Source organism: Salmo salar, chromosome ssa14, assembly GCF_905237065.1.
Source record: "Salmo salar chromosome ssa14, Ssal_v3.1, whole genome shotgun sequence".
Taxonomy (NCBI): domain Eukaryota; kingdom Metazoa; phylum Chordata; class Actinopteri; order Salmoniformes; family Salmonidae; genus Salmo; species Salmo salar.
This window is the reverse complement of record NC_059455.1, coordinates 59,499,763-59,524,297: the sequence shown is the minus strand read 5'-3', so window position 1 is coordinate 59,524,297 and position 24,535 is coordinate 59,499,763. Positions and strand designations below refer to the sequence as shown.

General features: G+C 41.9%; 1 protein-coding gene across 3 annotated transcripts in view; it reads left to right on the top strand.

Annotated features, from left to right (window-relative positions):
• The window catches only part of LOC106570074 (oxysterol-binding protein-related protein 10), a 103,508-nt gene that overhangs the window by 26,512 nt on the left and 52,461 nt on the right, over nucleotides 1-24,535 (top strand). For all 3 annotated transcript variants that reach the window (XM_014142035.2, XM_014142034.2, XM_014142032.2), the window contains 3 exons: nucleotides 3,325-3,516; nucleotides 12,112-12,337; nucleotides 16,595-16,716. In XM_014142035.2, the coding sequence (XP_013997510.2) occupies nucleotides 3,325-3,516; nucleotides 12,112-12,337; nucleotides 16,595-16,716 (540 nt within the window). The remainder of the gene's footprint in view (nucleotides 1-3,324; nucleotides 3,517-12,111; nucleotides 12,338-16,594; nucleotides 16,717-24,535) is intronic.

Genomic DNA, 24,535 nt, shown 5'->3' with positions numbered 1-24,535 from the left:
TCCAGCACAAACACCTGCCAACTAAATTGTCAGATCTCTATATACTGTAGACATAAATACACTTGTAGGGTTGTCCATGTCTTAAATCTCTCTTTGTCCTGGTTGTCACTTTCTGCACTCCTCCGTATATTTGAAAGTGTAGAAAAGGCCGTTATGTTCTTGGATACCAGCTTGAAAACTTTCATTGCGAACTCTCACACACAGAGTATAGCTATTCACTTTTTCAATAAGTGCTGCACAGTTGAATAGACAGAAGCCCAATTATACTCCTTAACTGGGATCAGTAAGGGGAAGGCTCCCAAAAGAAGAGGGTTTTTCCCCCCTCTTGTCAAAAGCGGGTGAGCTTTTTTGGGTTCCTGTACCGTGACAGACAACCGTAGTAGTCTAATCGTGTCTAAGCCTCCCATTCTGCCTCAGAGATCAGTATCACATCTCCTCCAAAGTCTAAGATGTATTCCTGGCTTAGCATAAACAATCTACAATAGCCTGAGCACCGAAATACACTTGGGGAATGAGGGAATTTCTGTTCTGTAGTTTTTATTATTGCCAGTGCTGGGTGTACAACTGATAAGTAAACGGCGCTTTCCTCAGTTTAGCTGCTTATCTACGCTTTCGGTGGAGATTTAAACTTTGTATTCAAAAAGCTGTCACGCATTTCATACAATTTCTTTCAATGTGTCGGTCACCAGTTACAAATGGCAATCCTTTCTCTGGTGTATTGACAATGACTTTCTTTGTACAGTAGTTGGTTCGTGTAAGGAAGAAAGGCATCTCTTATTGCTTGAGGCTTCATTTTGTACCACAGTGTAGTGGAAGAGAGGATTCTACTGTGTTATAAAATAACTCTCATTGATGTTCGAAATTCCTCTCATCCCGGCTCTTTGTGGAAGTAATTCCCTGCGGAACCCTTAGAATATCATTTATTTTGATACAGGAGTGGTTTTCTCAGGAGGGTATTCGGCATCAGTCTCTCTTTCGGGTTCCTCTTAACCGGCCCAGCTCAGCCCCACTGTAGATACATTTCAGTAGATTATTTCTGTCTTTTTGATACCGTCTCCTAACCTATGTGGTGACCACCACCCACGTTCTGTTATGGAGGGCCAAGTCAGCCCAAGTAGTAAGGGCACACCTGTGAGGGGCAGACATGCCTGTTGGGAGGGGAGGGAAGGGAGCTTGTTGAAGTACTGCTGAGGCTGTGTACGTGGAGAGTGATTGCATTATGTGTACAGTGCATGTAGATTCATTCACTCAAGTGTTTCCTAATAGGGAAAGGCATGAACCAAGCGGTGGTAAATCTTTACCCTTCCCAAATTGGAGACCTAATAGAATGCAGAAATTGGAGCATTTCATTAGTACACTGTTTTTTGTTTTTTTTGTACCCTCATGAGAAGTTATTTCTGTATCCACTGAAAGGTGGAACTATTAGCATAGTTCACAAGCTTGAATAATCTTTGCAGTATTCATAAGTTAGCCTTGCTAGCAGATTGTAACAGGCTAATGTGTTGCTCCATTAGCCATTACAGGATAGGTAATGTTGGGAGTAGCACAGAGAATTTTCGACCAAACTTAAATTGGCGACACTATATTCGTTCTCGATTCAGCCAAACATGTATCTTCAAAAATGTCAGTATCCATTTGTAGGTGCTTTGTTTTGAATTTAGAAAATGCTACATTTTTATGTGTATGCCTCCATCTTGTTTATTTCAAATCTTATCTCATTGATTGAAACAGGTGAGTGACATGCGGCACTTTGGGGTAGACCCACTTGTCTCAATCAATGAGAAAAGATTCGTACACATTGTTTAATTACTTCATGGAGCAAAAAAAAAAGTATTTTAATAACGGAGCATTTTCTAATTTCAAATGAACCACCTGCAACTGGACACAACATTTTTAGAAGATGCATGTTTGGCCGAATCAAGAACTAAGATTGTATGGCCAAGTTAAGGTTGGTCAAATTCTCTGTGCTACTCCACAAACAGTACCTATCCTGTAATCGCTAATGGAGCATCACATTAGCCCGTTAAAATCTGCTAGCTAACGTTAGCCATGCATGACAGTAACTTTTCCTCTCCCAGCTTCAGTGATACAGGTGGTTCTCTCTTTCTCTCTCTCTCTCTCTCTGTGTGTTCAATACTTGTTCTCATTTGCTCCCTCTCCATGACTCTGCCGTCTTCTCACCGTTGCAGTTTTTTGAAATGCCTGCAGCTCTGTGCCAGTTTTAGAGAGGAGAGGCCTGAGCTGCTGTTGGACACATCTAAATGCTGAGTGTTCCCCTATCTGATTTACTCACTGCTGTAGCTTCATTCCCCTGTTCTCACAGAAAGCCGCCTTCTCGCGATTTGAAATGTTGTTAGGGTGAGAATTTGAATGATACACATACATACTTGCGGCCATTGGGAATAAAGTATCCTGTACTTTCCTGCAGTGTCACAATGTGCCTTTTTCCATTTGTGACTATTATGGCTCTGTGGTCCTGGGAGCGAGAGTTGCTGCTTCCAAAATGGAAGCCGTGTTGTTTCTCCTCCGGTGAGCAGTGCTCAGGGAGAGAGTAGTTTATTTGATCTATTTATCTATCTTACCTCTGCTCTCTTTCGACTGCTCTCTCTCTCGACTGTCTGTGCTGTGCCCCGACCTCTGGTATCCAGGGTGGAGGTGCGCTGTCTCCCTGGAACTGCTGTAAATTGATGGAGGCTGAGGACGGGTTCCGACTGAGAGACATGGCAGACCGTATACAGAGGGCAGGGAGATGGAGAGACGGAGCAAGGGAGAGCGGGAGGGAAGGCGAAAGAGAGGGAAGGAAGGAAGGAACCGGATTTGATTTCGTTGTTGGTGTAGAGCTATAAAGAAGACGGAAGGCAAAGGTCCACTTTTTAAGTTCGGTTGATGGCTTCTTAAATTTCTGTTCATTCACCTCTACGTACCTTATTTGCTCTTGTCAGGAGGGAAGCTAATTTAGGAGTTGAGTTCACTGGGAAGGTGGTAGCTTTTGCTCTGGTTTTGTTTGGGGTTTGTAATAACAGGAGGCCCAGGCTAAGGTTTAGTCACGGTTCTCCTCATACAACTGAAATGTGGACCTTTTTAAGGAAATCACAAGGTGCAGTCTTCGGTTTGCTGCCCATTGTCAGGCATTGGTTTCAACATGGCTTTCATATAGTACCCAAGCTTATTCAAGAAGGCTAAACCCCTTTTTTTCTGGTTTGACTCACAAACCATAGGACACAGGTGAATGTTAGAAGATGAAAATAGAAGTAGGAAGTAGTTGAGTGGTGTGGCAGTTCACATATCCCTCCTCACTCTTTTTTTGTTGTCTTTCTCTCTCAGGGCTCGTCGTCTTCCGGTCGGTCCCGTAGCGTCTCCCTCCTCCCACCAGCCTCCTCATCGCCTGGTATCCAGAGGCACTTGGCATGTCCGGGCACACCGAGCAACATCGTGACCATCACCCACCACAAGTCCCCAGCCGCTGCTCGACGGGCCAAGAACCAGTATCCCGGCCGACTACTGGAGGTCAAAGAGGTGGGTGGAACCTGAAACTGTCCCTCTGTGATGACATCATCATGGATGTATTGATAATTCATTGTCGTAGGCGCTAGGTTGACTGCCAAATTCATCACAATGTCAGACAGATTGGAGTCATGGAGTTTGGATTTTTAAATTTACAAAATATGGAATATTTCTGTTCAAAGTACATGACGCAGTCATTTTAAATTGACCACAACATTGACCCCAACAACTATTCTTTTAATACTGCACCATATTTCTTGTCCTGTGTTCAGTGTTTCTGTCTACCCTCTGGTTGGCCATTGGTGCAATGAGTTCAGCAAATATTTTTTTGGCCTGGGCTTCTGACCCTATCAACATTGACTGCATTGCGCTCTATGTCTGTAGCTTTAGCTGGCTTGGCGTTTCTCTGTATATATTCATACTGCTTAACATGGCATGTGACAAAGGGGAAAGCTAGCTAAAAGGCTAGCTCAGCGTTTCCCAAACTCTGTGCACGTTTTGGTTTTTGCCCTAGAACTACACAGCTGATTCAAATAATGACACCATCAAGCTTTGATAATTTGAATCAGCTGTGTAGTGCTAGGGTTAAAAAAACAAAACCTGTACCCCTTGGAGTCCCCAGGACCGAGTTTGGGAAACGCTGCGCTAGCTGATGGTGTGCCTATGGAAGTCTGAACTGAAGAGGTGGTGTATCTGAAGAGGATGAAAGGGCATTATTATACTGGTAATTCTAGTTTTTGCTAAAGTGGTTGAGTAACCAATTCTGGAATTTGGCATTGATTTGCATGGACATTTTGGAGTAGTATTTTCGTGACTGAGAACCCCTCCAATTGCCATTAGTCATCCTCCAAAACGCACTCTGTACTTTGTTGTATGTCTCCTTTCTTTAGGGGAAAATTGTATCAGTGTCAGACTGTGCTAAGCGGGCCCTGTACTGCATCAATTATACCCCATGGAGTTACCAAGCTGCCAGTTCTGGCTATAGCCTGGTCCACATCTGCGCTGTCTTCATGCTCGGATAGCCTGGTTAAATCAGACTGAACACTGCACTTATCATTGTGAGCACAGCATTCAATCTGGGTTAACCAGGCTATTGCTCACATGCATTCATTCACAAATGTCTGCTTTTCGCCCTGGAACGACTTTCTAGCTTTTGTTTAGTTATCCCTAGCGGTCTTCCCACGGGGGGCCAGCACAGAAAAAAAAAATGTATGAAATGTATGCATTCACTACTGTAAGTCGCTCTGGATAAGAGCGTCTGCTAAATGACTAAAATGTAAATGTAAAAAATGTCTAGTGTTGTTCCTGCTATTGTCAGTGGGCTGTGTACTTGTCTGCTGAATTGTATAGATAAGATGACTTGAATACATTTCAGCTGATGGGAAGACTTCCCGAAATGATGACGAAGCGTGTTCTAGTATCAGATGAGAAAGTTTTTTGTCTAAGCTTTGTAAAAAAGTAGGCCTAATACATTTCTTTTCAGGAGCGTCGGTAGGTACATCGGGTAAAATGGGGAAATTACTGGAACGAGTGATGGATTGTGTATACTCCGATCTTTAGAAAAATGTTATTTTTGTTCATTTATTATGTCTTTGCCCTGAATCATTCGCAGGTTAGTGTTTTTCGTAATGAACGTTGTTCTGGAGGCAGCTCTGCAGAGTGATCCCTAGCTGGCACAGCCACAAAGTCATAACATCTGATTTTAAACCTAAACTTAATCACACTGCTAACCCTAATGCCTAACCCTAACCTTAAATTAAGATGAAAAAGCACATTTTTGTTTTCATGAATTTTTACAATATAGCTGGCTTATCTAAGGGGAAAGCGCTGAGGTCTGCCTCCAGGACAAGACTCGTGACAGGCATGGTGTATGGAGTGTTGGCAGTGGACACACTTGTGTGCTGTACCATTGCCTCCCCGGAATGAGTGGAGGGCAGAACATTAGTTCCATTAGTTACTGATAAATCTACATGGTTCTTCATGGCACAAATAACACAATTTCCCCCCCATTCACTCTCTGAGACACTGGGTAAAGGACATGAATGGTCAGAATGTATCATTCCTATTGTAGCTACCGGACACCGTATCAATGCACAGGTATGAGAGCCAACAGCAAAGGTTGCTCTCTTTGAGCTTCTGCTTCTGGAACAAAGTGGCTTTGTACAGTTTCTCAGAAACCTGGAACTCTAAAAGGGCATTGGTGAATAGTACACCGGCTAGCAGGATAGCAAATAAGTCATGTAATAACATTTTTGCTGAGGAATTGGATCACCTAAGACGACAGGGACTCAGCTAGTTAATATGAACAGAGGGGAGTAAGGAGCCATGGCACCTCATGAAACAATAGCATTCGTATTTGTCCTCAAAGGCATAGTGTTCAAACAACACTGGCAGGTTTTTAGTGCGGAGTGATTTTTGTGTTAATTTTTTTTAGGTCGTTTCGGTTCGATTATTAGAAAATAACCACGGTTTTCGGTTTTGATTTATTTATTTTTAAACAAATGCACTATGCATTATGTGGGTTTTATGCTGTAACAACACAGAATAAAACAATTAATAAACATCCCAAGATGGTAGTGACTGCCCATTACTGCTTATTATTTATTCACATTACTTTAATAAAATATTTCAGTTTTGTACATTACATTTTGTTTTATTTGATGACTTTATTTTTTCATTCCAAGTCATCTCAGAATAGGCAGCAGCTCTATAGAGATGTCTGACAAAATCACTATTTTGCCGTTCTTCAAAGTACATAAGGCATACTTTTATGACAGCTGAATACCAACTATCAATCACTTAGATCATGTATTTTCAGGTAGAGATACCTCGCGAAGCAACAGCTGCTCTCTTTGTCACCTCACGATTGCGCGTTCTTTTCTCCTCCGTAGCAAGCGTAAAAGAAACAGACCGGACAAATATATGCGCACTGGATTATGGTCATTGTTGTTAATTACCATGTTTTATGCGCTAAACTATGTATAAAATTGGCCTGTTGGAAACTACAACTCCCTACTACATTGCACAGTAAAGGTTAGATCCGATGTATCTCTAGAGAAAGTGTGCGATGTGCTCATTGAGCTCGCAGGAAGAAAAAAACCGTCATGAAATTCAAATAATTGAACTGACATTGGTCAATTGTTTAAAAATAATAATTAAAAAAAATATATATATATATAACACATTTTGGTTAATCGATCAGCACTACAGGTTTTTGACATTCTTGTAAGAATTTCAATTTGTCATAAAGCCCTTTCAATTTGTCATTCAGATCAGATGCACTATGCTGCGTCACTCTTAACACTGAAAATAATTGTTTAATATGAGATCTTGTCTGAGAACGATGGGGTGTATAAAAAAACCCAAACATGAATGGACAAACTACTGCAGGAGTGGCAACATTTCTCACCACTTGGAAAGTAGACTTGTTACCTGAAATTAACCCAGAGGGATTTCAAGCACCATGGTTTGATCGTTAAATAACCCAAACACTTATTTGGGCCCTTTTGAATTTGAATTTAGATTATAGGAAACGGGGTTGTCTTTCTCTTCTCTATGCTGTTTCAATGTTATGCTAACCTGCATTCTGCCCCAAAACATCCCTGTAACATTCCCCTATTTCCATGGCCTGATGTTTTTCATTCTACGCATCCCTCCATTTTCTCCCTCCCTCTCCTCCTCACCTTGTCTGTATGTTCTTATACTGCCTTTCTGTTCACGATGGTAATGAAGTCCCATAAAGATGGCTGGCACCAGGCCAGGTGTTGACAGAGAGGGAATGGAGCTGGGGCCTGGAGGCAGATTTATACACCGTTGTAGAGGCTCTGGGATGGGAGGTGGCATCGCCGTCCTGCCCTGCTTACTGGGAGATTTATGAGATGGCACAGGACAGTGGTACCAGATTAGTTTGTGCTGTCTTTCCAACATCTATTGTCATTGTCACGCCATTGGCATCTCATCCATATTTTTGCTACATGTAGTATAGGATTAGACTCAAATTTTCACTCATGATTAATGAACTATCCTAGCTCCTGTAATAATCATTTGGTACACAAGAGAATCAATTAGTCAAGTATGTCTGTAATCCCCTGAGAATGGCAGTGGTTTGGTAGGTTGTAGAGGTAGATTGCTGTTTAGTGTAGTTGTAAGTAGCTGTGACTTGGTGGGCTGTAATAGAAGACGCTAGTAGTAGTATATCACACCTCAGTAAATCTCTACATGAGCCATAAGCTCTGCTCAGTCTTATGGAAACACAGCCCACTAACACTCACTGGGCATCAAAACCCAACATTCCCCCCCCGATGACATCCTCCATGTGAACACTGGGAGTGCTGCCATCATGCTGTTGCCTTTCACTCGCAGGTTCCGTCACCATCCGACCAGCTCGGGGAAACTAGACCACATGACTTGACTCCAGCAGCGATGCCTGTCACAACTGGCTGATGTGAACCCATCAGACGCCTGGACTCACTGAGTCGAGCAGCACCACTGGGCATTTAGACAGCCATGGCTCAGTGGTTCAGGTCAGGTTATTTCTATACTCATCGTCTCTCCAAGTGGGAAACGAAGGGAGGCAGTTTCAGTCACTGCACAGCTTCTACCTCCACACTGGTGGTCATTTTGGACCGAGCTATTTTAGTTGGTCCACTCTCTGTGCACCCTCTGTTTCCTTGCTCTGGAGTCTTAAGACAAGGAGATGAGCTGTGTATACAAAGCGTATACTCCTATATACAACTCGCTGGGAATTGTCATTGTGAGTCACCATTTGAAGGATGTTGTTGCAGAGGTTTGTAGTATAGAGGTCACCCCTGGTGGACACAGTCTTTGTTGTAGCTGGGCTGTAGGCCTCGTGACTGTTTTACAGTAAGGAGCCTGGTCCCTGACCGAGGGAGACTGGCCTAATTCAGTCAGGTTATCTCTACTGATGGGCTGTCTGTCTCTCGTTCTCTCTCTAAGTCAAGGTCATGTTGAATCAACCGTGAGTGTGAAGTCTCATGTCTGCCACATGAGATGGCTTTATTTTTAGATTTTACTGCAGCATACTGTATTGGCTTTGTAGGAAATCCTGTTATGCTATGTGGTCCTGTACTCCTGGTATCTCTCTTTCTCCTACCCATTTCTCTCTCTTACTATTCCCTCTTTCTGTTTCTCTCTTTCTCTCTCTTTCGAAGTCTCTCTCTCTCTGGATGTATACTTTTACATTATATTATGTGAGCTAAATAAAAAAAATATATATAACATTTTCCTTAGTGTCATTTTAGAGACGACTAATGTTGTTGTCCCCACTACAACAACAAAGTACAGTTGAAGTCGGAAGTTTACATACACCTTAGCCAAATACATTTAAACTCAGTTTTTCACAATTCCTGACGTTTAATCCAAGTAAAAATTGCCTGTCTTAGGTCAATTAGGATCACCACATTATTTTAATAATGTGAAATGTCAGAATAATAGTAGAGAGAATGATTTATTTCAGCTTTTATTTCTTTCATCACATTCCCAGTGGGTCAGAAGTTTACATACACTCAATTAGTATTTGGTAGCATTGCCTTTAAATTGTTTAACTTGGGTGAAACGTTTCAGGTAGCCTTCCACAAGCTTCCCACAATAACTTGGGTGAATTTTGGCCCATTCCACCTGACAGAGCTGGTGTAACAGAGCCAGGTTTGTAGGCCTCCTTGCTCACACACGCTTTTTCAGTTCTGCCCACAAATGTTCTATAGGATTGAGGTCAAGTCTTTGTGATGGCCACTCCAATACCTTGACTTTGCTGTCCTTAAGCCATTTTGCCACAACTCTGGAAGTATGCTTGGGGTCATTGTCCATTTGGAAGACCCATTTCTGACCAAGCTTTAACTTCTTCCTGACTGATGTCTTGAGATGTTGCTTCAATATATCCACATAATTTTCCTACCTCGTGATGCCATCTATTTTGTGAAGTGCACCAGTCCCTCCTGCAGCAAAGCACCCCCACAACATGATGCTGCCACCCCCGTGCTTCACAGTTGGAATGGTGTTCTTCAGCTTGCAAGCTTCCCTCTTTTTCCTCCAAACATAACAATGGTCATTATGGCCAAACAGTTCTATTTTTGTTTCATCAGACCAGAGGACATTTCTCCAAATAGTACGATCTTTGTCCCCATGTGCAGTTGCAAACCGTAGTCTGGCTTTTTTATGGTGGTTTTGGAGCAGTGGCGTCTTCCGTACTGAGTGGCCTTTCAGGTTATGTTGATATAGGACTCGTTTTACTGTGGATATAGATACTTTTGTACCTGTTTCCTCCAGCATCTTCACAAGGTCCTTTGCTGTGGTTCTGAGATTTATTTGCACTTTTCGCACCAAAGAACGTTAATCTCTAGGAGACAGAATGCGTCTCCTTCCTGAGCGGTATGATGGCTGCGTGGTCCCATGGTGTTTATACTCGTGTACTATTGTTTGTACAGATGAACGTGGTACCTTCAGGCACTTGGAAATTGCTCCCAAGGATGAACCAGACTTGTGGAGGTCTCCAATTTTTTTCTGAGGTCTTGGCCAATTTCTTTTGATTTCCCATGATGTCAAGTAAAGAGGCACTGAGTTTGAAGGTAGGCCTTGAAATACATCCACAGGTACACCTCCAATTGACTCAAATTATGTCAATTATAGCCTATCAGAAGCTTCTAAAGCCTTGACATCATTTTCTGGAATTTTCCAAGCTGTTTAAAGGCACAGTCAACTTAGTGTATGTAAACTTCTGACCCACTGGAATTGTGATACAGTGAATTCTAAGTGAAATAATCTGTCTGTAAACAATTGTTTGAAAAATTACGTGTCATGCACAAAGGAGATGTCCTAACCGACTTGCCAAAACTATAGTTTGTTAACAAGAAATTTGTGGAGTGGTTGAAAAATTAGTTTTAATGACTCAAACCTAAGTGTATGTACACTTCCGACTTCAACTGTACTTAAATACATGTAATTTTGTCCTTGAGATATTTAATTGAAATACAGTAGAATTCCATTCATTCCTATGGAGGACTGCTCCTACTGGGGAGTGCCAATATGGCTGACCAGTGGCTTTAAAGCCTCTCAATGGCCATACAGAGCATCAGCAATCCGGGATTTATATACATCATTGGCCTCTACACGCTAAACCCATGCTAATCCTAGTGAAAATCAGGGCTCACTCCTCATGTTGGGACACAGAGCCTCTGTCTGAGTGGTGGGATGGATAAGAGTTGTTTTACAACTGATCAACTGACCTGCAGCTACTTGCATATGCTGACCTGTTCCTTGTCAGTCATTTGTGTTTTTGAAGGAGAACGTAGAATTGCAGTGCAGTCCCCATTTTGTCACTGATTAATTTCAGTGTTTGTAGAAATGATCTACCAGAGGCTAGTCCTATCAATAACATCACATTTGTTCTGTTTGTATTATAGTTGGATTAGCTACTTATTCCGTATCAGTGGAAGTACCACAATATAACCCTGGCTGTAATGGCTCTCACTGAATCTCTCAGTCAGCGGAAAAACAGATGTGCCATTGAAGAGTGGGCTGCTGTGTGTTTGTGTTTGGGAAGCTATACAATATTAATTCACTGAAATATTTATAGCGTGATAAACAACCCAGATTCATTAGTTCAAGTTTTGTCACATGCTCAAGTACAGTGAAATGCTTAACTTGCATGTTCTACCCAACAGTTCAGTAATCAATATCACAATAGTATAACTATTAAAAACACGAGTAATAAGATGGGAAGATATATACAGGTCAGTGCCAATACTAAATATACAGGGATACAGCCCTTAACCATTGTATATTGGCCATATACCACAAACCCTTGAGGTGCCTTATTGCTATTATAAACTGGTTACCAACGTAAATAGAGCAGTAAAAATACATGTTTGATTCTAACATAATTCCCGGGGTGGGAATAACTATGTAAATGAAATATTTCCGTATTTCATTTTCAATACATTTGTGAACATTTCTAAAAACAGGTTTTCACTTTGTCATTATGGGGTATTGTGTGTAGAATAGATGGGGGAGAGAGAAAAATAAATGGAATCCATTTTGAATTCAGGCTGTAACACAACAAAATGTGGAAAAAGACAAAGGGTGCAAATACTTTCTGAAGGCCCATGTAAACAGCAGTAATGTTTGTTGTGTCTGCTGCCCTGGCATTCTCAGGGTCGCGGTGAGGTCAGTGCATCTGTTGCTTAGGGAGCAGCTGCAGCCATTCCCACAGAGACTAGAACATAACACAGAGAGAGAGAGAGAAGAGAGAAGAGATGCAGAACACGTATTCCACATAATCCTCTATTCATCTGTCAGATTTAACCCCTTCAACTTTTAGTCGTTGATAAAGTTGGCAGCTAAGGTTGAGGAGTGCTAGCTAAAGTTGAGGAGGTATGTGTCAATGTATTGTATCTAAATCTCAAAATTACTCTGAAAAAGTGGTTTTATTAGTTCATTATAAGAAGATCACTATTGGTGTCAATGAGTATGCTCTTCAAGTCAAACATATGATTTCACTATATTTAAAAGTTCACTACTATTTTCTCCAACACCCTCCACTCAGATTTGAAATTGACACAAACCCTTTAACTCTGTCCTGTCCTCCCTCAGGTGATGAGCCAAGCAGAGGGCCAACAGAAGAACCTGGTCCAGTCCATCGAGTCCCTCCCCACACGAGGACCCCTTTCCTGCCTGGACCAGGACCTCCTGCTCCTCAAAGCCACGTCGGCCGCCACCTTGAGCTGCCTGGGAGAGTGCCTGAACATCCTGCAACAGACCCAAACCCACAGCCAGCCCCAGGCCTCCCAGCCCAACCACACCCGCAGTCCCCCCTCCGGTGAGTGTGCCACGGGCATCCCCCTCCTGGCGTTGGCCCCCCCGTCCCCTCTTCCAGACCCCGACAGCAGCAGCAAGGGCCACATGATCATGGAGGTAGAATGTGGCCCTTGCCCTTATCTAACTGGAGCCTTGAACTTGAGTGTCTGTAACAAATGTTGTTGAATGTTGCATCCTTGTTGTTTTTTCATAGTTTGTAGTTTTGGTTCTTGTTTTATTGATGTTGTATGTATTTCATTAATTGTTTTGTTACGTCTTGATGAATGGCATTGATATTATTCCTTCTCAAACTAATAATTATGTGTGTGTTTATGGTCAATATTGTTTACAACAGGTTAACAAAAGCATTTATCTGTGTCCCGTAGTCAGTGCATGTCATGTTTGAATGCGTGTATGAAAGAGCCTACTACAATACAACTATGCACTTGAAAGTTTCCACTGGAGTTAATCTATGCCAAATACACAAAGGTGCCTACAACTCAGTTTATCTGCCATGTTAACCCTCTCTGTGCCAGAACATGGATCCAATAAAGATCTTTCAAAGCAAAACTCTCGCAGCCTTAGGGTGCTTCCATGTATTTCTATGGCCCCTCTTGGGCATAGAGGTGGGTTGATGGGTGTTGTAATGTACAATAAAAGCTCTTGCTTGGATGGGTGAAGGTGGAAAGTACTCCTCAACACTGTCCTGCTATAGAATCCGCTTTCTCCACCCATATTCAATTGCCTGGATCAGCACTAAGGGGTGAATCCTAACTTCCACTTCAGTCAAAATTTCACTTGGAGACGCATTGATGTCAGTGGAAGACTAACTGAAAAGTTGACTTCAGTGGAGGTTAGGATTCGACCCTTTTCAAGAAAACCTTCCAGCCTTTCCCAATCTTTTAAATACATGGTATATTTGACATAAGGTTGTGGCTGAGCTGACCCTAGAGCAGTAGTTATGGACAACCAACCTCCCTCTGGTGCAAGTAGATGTAATTATTTGGGTGGAATGAGGGTTGGGATGGAGGTTGTTTCACTGTCCTTATGTCTTCTCTTCTGGTGTTCTCCTTATTTATGTCCTAACAGTCACCCTGCCCTGTACGTCAGACAGGGGGTGGTGTGGAGTGGGACCGCCAGGCCGCAAGTACAAACCAGTTTCTTTCCGCTGCCTGGCTCACAATGCGTCGTCTTGTGGGGGACCTGCTGTGCCCCGGCTCCGGCATGTACCCCCCACGCCCTAGAAGGGTTGTTTTGGGTGTTGGGTTTAAGGGTAACCGGGATGAAGGTGGCACTGGCATGGATGTATTCCAGATTAGGACTGTGGTGCACTGGAGTGTTGTGAGGGGGGGGGGGGTCAAAATCCATTCCACACTGTCCTGAGCCAACCCTTGCTACACCCACTGCATGGGCAGGGTCACGTTGTTGCATGACGCCCGAAAAGCGTCAAGCATGAGGTCGGACCATGAATTGGCTGGCTGGCAGGCACAGTCCCTCAGGGCTCGAACGCAATGGACCACCCCCTTAGATCCGTTTGGCGCTGTGAGTACTGTATGCCTGGAGTTTTTAGGGTCTTAGTGGAACTTCCACAAACCCTGTACTTTCTATTGGGCTGCCTACTCAGTGATGTCATGGAGGATCTGGCTGCTCATTGCTCTCTTTGTTCTTGTGCACCCACTTCTAAACAGCTTGCTGACGGCTTATTTGAAATGCTTAATGTAGAGCGTTTCCTTTTTGGAGATCACAATCCATAAAGGAATGAATTGCCTGGCCAAGAGTTTATCCCCATCGTGAAAGAACTAGCAAATGAGCCATGTCTCTATTAGAATGGAACTAAGGGGCAAATCAAATGGCATGTCACACTGAGACCTGAAATGAATTAAAGAGCTGAATGCGTTTGACTTCTTATATGGGAGGTGGGGAGGAGGGAAATTGGCATAGTGTTGGGTGGGTAAAACAGCGCAAATGAGGAGCATTGAGGTCAAAGCCCTGTAATGGAAGGCCATTGGAAACGTGTAGTGCATGAATGTTTTCCATACAATACCCCTGGCCTGCAACACAACCCATTTCACGTGCATGCCTGTTTTCAATGAAACACTGTTTTAGGTGCTTCTTCTGTTTCTGGTCGTGCAACATCTTCATTGTGGGACTCTCATCGCTAAGCTCACAGCTATTCAGTGACTGCCACATAAGGGAGGACAAACTGATTAATTCCTGGCTCAAGAAATGTTTCTTTCCCCATAAGAATGGACAGCTGCAGGGCTATATATTTTTTTTATTTATAAAAAAAAATACTTATTTTTTTAAATATTTGTTTTTATATTAAAAAATAAATTCTCCCTACAATCCCTATCTCACTCTCATGGTCATCCTGAATAAAATTTGCATAACTGCTTATAGAATAACAGGCCAAATTTCGTCACAAATAAAAAAATATTTTGTTTTTTATGTTTGTGGAAAGATATTTCATTACTTCCGTCACTTCTTATTTTTGTTCCATTAACTAATACTATTATATATTACGTAGAGAAAATGCAACAAACCAGGGACCTCAGCGATGCAAAATGCTGGACCTCAGCAGTGCTGCCACTGCTTATACAGTACTATCTCCTATGTGCATGTCTTTTTTAAATGGAGGATACCATCAGCTACATTCTGGTTTGCCTGCCCACACTACTGAGGGCTCTGCATGTCAAATCAACAGAAGCCTGCCTGGTAGGCAGTATCAAAGCACTCTGTCAGGTAGAAAAACCCTGGGCACCTCGCCAGTCGACTCAGCACAACTGGTCCCTCAATAATGGATACGAGAGTGTAGAGAGACGCGGGTGCATTAGCGTTTAACCCAATTTTAACTGGAATGGAATTTGGAAACAGGTTCCTTAGCAGCGCTCTGCTTACAGGGTTTTGATTGCACGGACTTGCATTAGGTAGGCTGCAGCCTGCGTTTGAGCTCGTCATACTAGATAAGTAGCTGAACTTGAGCTTTGTGTGGGTGTACACTATTTATAGACCGGAATCATATGTCAAGGTGGGCACTGCAGAGCTTAAGCATCTCATTTTACATTTATCTCGAGACACTCTTTGCAGTGTCTTGATTGCATGGTCTTTCATTTGGTCAGTTATTTGTGCTCATCAAAATGGTTAAACAACTGAAACAGTCCCATGTTGCTGATAGATCATGTTACAAAGATTTAGCAATACACATGTAGTGTAAAGGTGGCCACTGAATGACATGCAGGTGGTAGTGGAACAATACACAGGTTACAATTACCTCGTCCGATCCATTTCTAGTTCTTGATATCTGGGAAGTCAGGAATTGTATTAACAAACAAACAAAAATCACAAATGGTGTTTCACCTCAAATCCATAGGCACAAACACAACACAAAGACATAACTTGTTAATCTCCTAAATGTATTCACACAGTATGCAGGTCTATTTCATATCAAACACATTTACAAATGACCACTGTCAGACAGCATTGTTCCATTTTGGTTCTTCCTATGATTTTGCAAACTGCACACTCGTCCCTGAGTGGAAGAATGTGATTATTCTATTCTCTTCAATTTTTCATTCCTTCCCATATTCTATAGCCTCATTGCAGCAGTCCTGTAAATGGTGTAGTTTTCAATTAGACTTTTTATGGAAAGGCACAAAACACCTTGTCAAATGAAAAGACGTGGCCTTCAGATTAATAGTGCTACAACAGAAAACTATTAATCAACCTCCAACAACAAACCAAAATTCTCACAAAATAGTAGCAACAAAACAATCAAACTGGTGACCCTCAGGACAAGGATTGCTCACCAGTCCTGCAGGCTCTTTCAGAACATTTTGTTTCTCATTTTGAGCTCCGAACCATACTGCTTTTTGAGTCATAGATTCTGTATGTCAGCGCCGCAAGTCCATCGTCAGACATACACTCAAATTTAATTTCCTGTTGTCTCTGTGTGGCAGATAGGGATATGAGGGTGATCCAGGTGAGCCTATTTGATATTTATCTCTGTTTTGTGTTAAAAAGGAAAAGCTTATCTGATTGAGTAAAAAAATAGAGAATGATGTGGATAGTTCACGAGCTCCCCCCAACCTCACTACAATCTCCTTCCTGAATTCCTTCTCTGCAGCAACAACCTCATAGCAGAGCAATCAATATCAGTCAATACAAATCAATGAAGCTTGAGATCTGGCCAATTGCTCATAGATCTCAGCTGTCAGTGTACCCCCCCTAAACGTGGTCAGAAATCAGTTGGTTCTGACCCTCTCATATGCTCCCTTTGCAGATGGTGTTCCTGTGTGGAGTGTACCAAAGATGCCCTCGGGGGAGCACCTGAAGAACGGCGGCCCACATTCTGCCGAGCCCTCCCCAGTCCTCAGGAAAAAAAGCCCTGCCCATGGTGCTGAGGTAAGTGGATAATTCCTTTTTTTGCTTTCTCTCTCTCTCATTATCTCTCTCTCGATCTCGGTCTCATTATCTCTTTCTCTCGCTCTGTGTAAATCATAATTACCTCCATGTGCAGTAAACTCACCTATTAGGATGTCCCTGTGCATCTCTGTATACACGTTTTCGTCATGTGGTGCTTTTAAACAGCATCTTTGAACATTTCTGAGTATGTCCCCACCTTAACTTAGTCATGTCCTGCGTCAGAACAAGGAATGGAGATAGTCTCAGAGGATCTGCTGTGTAGTGGGTCCCAGAGACGACTAGAGCCATAATGAATGTTTAAAGAAGTGTTGTGACTTTAATTTCATTAATCTGATGACTGTTATTTATCTAATCAACTAACTTTGTTTAATTGTTACGTGATTAAATGAATCATCTAACTATTAACTTATTAGGAATTGGGGCACCACGAGAGCGGTTCTTTAAAAAGTTACCATCTCCCAAATTAAACTCTAAACATCTTTACTTATCACATCCATAAACAGTCAACGGATTAACCTCTATGGGCTAGGTGGGACGCTAGCGTGCCACCCGTGGTGCACTCCATCAACAGCAGGTGCATTTCAAGAGCGGCAAATTTGAATCCAAATAAATGTCAAAATTCAAATTTTTCAAACATACAACTATTTTACACCCTTTGAAAGATAAACATCTCCTTAATCTAACCACGTTTTACGATTTCAAAAAGGTTTTACGGCGAAAGCATAAATTTAGAGTATGTTAGGACAGTACATTTACAAGAGTTGTGTGTAATGTTTTGTCAATTCAAAGACAGGGTCACCAAAACCATAAAACCAGCTAAAATGATGCACTAACCTTTTACAATCTCCATCAGATGACACTCCTAGGACATTATGTTAGACAATGCATGCATTTTTAGTTCTATCAAGTTCATATTTATATCCAAAAACAGCGTTTTACTATGGCATTGATGTTGAGGAAATCGTTTCCCTCCAATAACCGGCAGTCAAGTCAGCGTCACAAATTAAATAATTAAAATTAGAAAACATTGGTAAAATATTATATTGTCATTTAAAGAATTATAGATTTACATCTCTTGAACGCAATCAACTTGCCAGATTTAAAAATAACCTTACTGGGAAATCACACTTTGCAATAATCTGAGCACTGCGCCCAGAAAAATACGCGTTGCGATACAGACTAGACGTCATGTTGGGGAGATCTAAAATCGAAAATACTATGTAAATAATCCATTACCTTTGATTCTCTTCATCAGATGTCACTTCCAGGTATCACAGGTCCATAACGAATGTAGTTTTGTTCAAAAAAGCTCATCATTTATGTCCAAAAATCTCCGTCTTGTTAGCACATGATCTAAGCCAGCCGGACTTCTCGTCATGAACGAGGGGAAAAAATATATTTACGTTCGTTCAAACATGTCAAACGTTGTATAGCATAAATCATTAGGGCCTTTTTTAACCAGAACATGAATAATATTCAAGGTGGACGAATGCATACTCTTTTATAACGTATTGGAACGAGGGTACCCAACATGAACTCGCGCGCCAGGTGTCTAATGGGCCATCATCGTTCCATGGCTCTTGTTCGGTCAGATCTCCCTCCAGAAGACTCAAAACACTTTGTAAAGGCTGGTGACATCTAGTGGAAGCAATAGGAAGTGCCAAAATATTCCTCAGCCCCTGTGTTTTTCAATGGGATAGGTTTAAAGGTAATACAACACATCAGGTATCCACTTCCTGTCAGAAAATGTCTCAGGGTTTTGCCTGCCAAATGAGTTCTGTTATACTCACAGACACCATTCAAACAGTTTTAGAAAATTTAGGGTGTTTTCTATCCATATGTAATAAGTATATGCATATTCTAGTTACTGGGTAGGAGTGGTAACCAGATTAAATCGGGTATGTTTTTTTATCCAGCCGTGTCAATACTGCCCCCTAGCCCTAACAGGTTAATCATAACCTTGTATCATATCATCATTCTGAACAGTTGTAACCTGCATCTGTAAAAAACCCAGCCTTACTTATGATTCAGTACTACACAAATTGGTTTAATTATTTATTTACTAGCTAACTAAATGGTAACACAGGATAAACATACACACTTAATACATTAAATCAGGTCCCTAGCGCACTGACACAATATGGCAACTTGTTACAAAAAAGATGGAGGGACAGAGACAATACTTTGATACATTTAGAAACTACTCTCACAGTAATCATATACTTTGCACACGAACCACCGCCCGTTTGGAGTAAGAAATCTTGAATGTATTTACTTATAAATGTCTTGGTTCGTGGTGTAGTCCTGAATAGAACTACAGAGTTGATTTCCCTTCCATTCGCTCTTGAAGCTGACTCTTTGAAGATAGGCTAGCCAGCCGTGTCGATGGTTCCCATTGGGTGATGAGAGTAGCGGACTACGGTGATTTGAGAAGAATAGTAGAATGGTCCCATTTAAGTTCACTTTTCTAGATACTTTACTTAGGACAGCTAATCAGCTCTACCAGTGATTGTCCGGGAGGTGACTATCGTCTCTACCTCGTTGAGATTTCAGAGTTCAAACCACTTTGGATGTGAGCTGCAGCTCGATGCCTTTCTAGTCTGATATGTTAATTCTTAACCCATTGTTTTATACAGTTCATTCAGAAGGGGCAGTTCGTGAGGTTGACACTCTCTGACCTCACTCAAGGGAGCGGTGACTACTCACTTGTACAAAGTTATAGAAACAATTTCCTCTTATAGTTTCTAAGATCACATCCCTCTCTTAACAAAAACACTTTCATCATTGTTCATATTTCATACATAACGTAGAGGATATTGTGTATTGTATTCTATTGTGTATATTTTTCAAGTTACAGTATTTCCTTTATAACATTTTTAATGACATCACAAAATAACAACCAAAATGACATTATTATTCTTTAGATCACCTCTGACCATTGCCCACGTTTAATGTTAGAAATATTGTTCCAGTATTTGCTTTAGAACATGTTATAGTTTCAGCAGGAAAATGTCTGTGTAGACAAAGGAACATTCCTGTGTGAATTTGGAGAGGGAGATAGTCATTGATTTACAACAGGGTGTGAACTGTCAACCCCCCTCTGTGGGCGAGAGGCGGTGTGGCCGAAGTCATCCACTGCAAAGCTGATCCAACCCATCTGGATCCTCACAGACAGTCCCCCTCTGGTGGGTTCAGTCTTGGAAGGATTCCTCAAGTTGCAACCCACCACAAGATTGACCACGTGGTGTCCTGGTTTGTGGATCATCATGACAGTCCCCTCTGGTGGTTTAACCTGGTAGGATTTCTGCAAGCTGCAGACCACCACAAGAATGGCCATGGGATATCCTGGTTGTGGATCGTCGTTCCGGACCCGTCGCCTGGTTGTCCAGGCTGGTGGATCTAGCAGTAACTTAGACAGACGTTAATAACGCACAACACTCATGCAACGCAGTACATCATTACATTTCATCCCCAAATGAGCGGCGTTGTAGCACGTACTGGTTGTATGGAGAACTTGTTTGTGGCAGTATCACGGCCCCTGGATAGGGTTTTGAGTGAGAGCGGGGGCAAAATCGTTTACATGTCCTCGCTAATGGTGTTAATTTCGGCGGAGCTGTTCTCCGGCAATTCCATGACTAGTCAAATTTTTGGCGCTTATGTACTTCTCTTAGCAGAGCTTCTAGAGAGCATCGGTCTATGATTTGATCGCCATTGAACCCTTTGTTACCCTAGTGACCTAACACTTTGTGTGGGCTGGGTGCAGGAATGTAGCAATCAGGTTGATTGTAGCAGTAGTTGATTCGCTGGCGACGTACTTTATCGTTTTTTTGACCGCAGTGGTTATTGGTATCGTGGTAGATACCATTGTTGTGCGTCATCTCTCACCGCACCTATCCCTGATAAAGCACTCTCTAACTGGAGTGAGTGCTCCTGTTCAATATTCAAAACCGAGATGTCAGGGCTCTTAGCACGGCTCACTTTTGATGCCTCAAAAGCTGTGCTCGCAAGCTCTCTGAGTTCTGAGATTGGCAAACCAACGTGGGCTGTAGGGCCCAAGTAGTTAATGAATTTGGGATACATGTTCGACAGAAACATTTCTTTGAATGTTAATAGCTCTTCCATTCCTGTTTCAGTGAGTAGGCCAAAGTAAGCTGAACGATACCTATGATAGTATGCTTGTGGGTGTTCATTCCGAGCTTGTTTGTCAGTGTTAGCCAGCAAGCTGTTGTGTTTGCAAGTCGCAGAACCACTGAATTCTATTTTCAAAGCTGTGGATAAGGTTTGCATAGTCGTTTTGCACATGTTGCTGTTGTAGAAGGATGAACCTTGTCACATGTCTATTCGACGTCCACTTCAACAGGTAAAGCCTGTCAGTACCAATAGCATTTGGGTCCATGGTGTCCTCTATGTCTGCTAAGAATGTTTCAGTGCTGTTTGACTTCCCTGGAACAGGGTCAAAGGTGTGAAAGTTCTTGACTATTTTGTCAAGGCGTTCCGTGCTAAGAGCGCAGAGAGGGTTGGCTTCATCCTGTTTTGAATTTTGGGCCGAAAGGCCAATAGCAGAAGCCTTGGATTTCTTGGCGAGGAGGCGCCATATTACTGTGCCAAATGACCAAGAGGAAAAGACTGAGGGACACCTGAGAGAGGTAAAGTTTGAAACCTTATGTTGTCTTCATTCCTTTCTGTACCGAGCTCCGGTTGGGTGCTTGGTTGCTTGGTTGGGTAGTCACGCTGTAGCCCGTGACTGTTCTGGAATTCCTCCAGATGGTACCTAAGGGTGGTATTCTGTTGCATATCCGAGTCCACTTGAGCGCTTATAGTACTTATTTTAGACACGTGAGTGCCTCATACTCATCTGTCATGGTTTGCAGGTAGAGGTCTTGAGTGCGGAACAGGTAGAGGTCATTCATTTGGTTAGCGACTTCAATGAGTTCCACTGTTTTGTCATCCAACTTGGTCATTGTGTTCATTAACTGATCGTCTTTGGTCTGCAGCATTTGGAATAGAACACTATTGCTTTGAGTGTTGTTTCATCAAAACTGCATGCATGTTATCAAGTTGCGCGCCCATTTGTAGATAACTCGTCTGATTTATCTAGTTTGGCGTGGACTTCGTATTTATTTTTAGCTAAATCGAGTTGTTCTTGTAGAAGACAATTATTGTTCAACAGTTTGTGCTCGATCGTCGTCATAAGTTTTTGTCATTTCTTGTTATTGTTCCGTTCTCAAACACAGCTCCTTGGCTTGCAGTATCTTTTCCTTTTCTGGTTTTGTCATTCACTTCCTGGTTCTCTCCACCGGACCCTACATGTCAACTGTTTCTTGCTGCTGTGCGCTGCGGTACTGGACCGATGTCAATCTCTGCTGGCGGTCATACATCAGGGCTAAACTGGAGAGAACCTTTACAAGGCCTGTGCCTGATGGTCTTTTTTGGAGGGTGTTTTTTGCAATTTCTTCTGTTTTTTTGCTTATGGCATAGTTTGGGTTGATATCGCTGCGGAGGTCAGTGATCAATCTTTCCATGGGTGGGGAATGGGGGCCACCCCCTTTTTTAAAGTTGGGGGGGTTTTGACTCATTGGAAGCTGCAAAAACGATTTAAATCAATTTATAGACGTTAATGAATCATTGATACTGGATCAATAATGTGGGAGTTGGACTTCAATGAACTTGAAAAAGCTAATTTAAATGATTAAGCAATGTTACTGATTAATCATACATGTATAGGCTTTACAGGTATGTAAAGTGGCGCTGTTTTTAGGTTAAGATTGACAAGTTTAAAATGTCTCATTGGTTGGAACAAATTCATTTGGTCCTTATCTTAATGATCGACCTGGTAAAAAAGTTTGTTTGGCAATTTAACTTCCTCGTTAAATCGCATAGGACAACGATATACAATCATTTGAGATTCGTTGGATATTATAAAGTGTAACCAGTTGTTACAAATGTGAGAAGACGTTGTGCCCTCACATTGGATTTATTATATACTTTTTTCAATTGCTGGCGATTCTTCACCACAAGGGGTCACTTACCCCAGAAAGCTGAACACACAAGGGATTCCATCAAAGGCGGGACTTCTGTCACCGACGGTGTGGGATTTCACCCGGAAAACTGAAATCTCACAGGATTCCTGCTAAGTCTAGCCGTTCTTGAACAAGAATGTTCACTTACAAGCACAAAAAGGTCCCCTTCAATTCAGGAATGGGGGTTAACTAACAATGTTTCACTTTCAACCCAATCTGCGTTTTTGCTAGCAATGTTACCGGAACACGCGATAACATAGAGAAATATTTGCCGCCTCTACTCACAGAGAGAATACTTTTCTTCTGCCAAACAAATATATCCTCTCAAATTTCTTTAAATCGGCTCGCCCTTATGTCCTAGCTCTAGAAATGAATACTCGCTGAGTCTACTCACTCCTGGAGCGCGAGACACAGAGATAATACTTTGATTTGGCCAAACTAATATATTTTCTAAAATGTCCTTAAAATGCTGGCCCTTATGTCCTAGCTCTGGAAACGTAATAATTGGCGAGTATACCCACTCTGACGCTTTGTCAGGTCTACAACACTGGAGTCAATCTTTCCCTGCTATCTGGGTTGGAATAAAACACACACACACACACACACACACACACACACACACACACACACACACACACACTCAACGATAATCCTGCCTACAGCTCTATTGGTGTATAACGCAATTTGCTACACAATTCATATAGACTGAATTCAACAGTAAGGTCTAGATTTCTTGCACGGGGCCCCAATATGTCGTGACTTTACTTTCATTAATCTAATGACTGTTATTTATTTAATCAACTAACTATGTTTAATTGTTACCTGATTAAATGAATCAACAATTAACTCATTAGGAATTGGAGCACCACGAGAGCGGTTCTACCTATCACATCCATAAACACCCAACAGATTAATCATAACCTCGTATCATATCATCATTCTGAACAGTTGTAACCTCCTGCATCTGCCACAGCCTTACTTATGATTCAGTGCTACACAAAATTGTTTTAATTATTTATTTACTAGTTAACTAAATGGTAACACAGGATAAACATACACACTTAATACATTAAAAAAGGTCCCTAGTGGACAGACACAATATGGCAGCTTGTTACAAAAAGATGGGGAGGGCGAGAAAGTGGGACAGAGACATAATACTTTGGTACATTTAGAAACTACACTATCTTCAAAGCTGCCTCTTTGAAGATAGGCTAGCCAGCCTTGTTGATGGTTCCCATTGGGTGATGAGAGTAGCGTACTCTGGTGATTTGAGAAGAGTAGTAGAATGGTCCCACTTAAGTTCTAGATACTTTACTTAGGACAGCTAATCAGCTGTACCAGTGATTGTCCGGGAGGTGACTATCGTCTCTACCTCGTGTTGAGCGTTCAAACCACTTTGGACGTGAGCTGCAGCTCAACGCCTTTCTGATATGTTAATTCTTCATTTGTTTTATACAGTTTTTTCAAAACAGGCAGTTAGTGAGGCTGACACGCTCTTTGACCTCACTCAAGGGGGCGGTGACTACTCACTTGTAGAAAGTTATTGAAACAATTTCCTCTTATAGTTTCTTAGATCACATCCCTCTCTTAACAAAAACACTTTCATCCTTGTTCATATTTCATACACAACGTAGAGTATGGAAATGTAGACACTACTGTATTGTGTATACTTTAAGTTACAGTATTTACTTTAACATTTTTTATGACATCACACAATAACATCCCGAAATTACATTATTATTCTTTAGATCGCCTCTGACCATTCCCCACGTTCTACG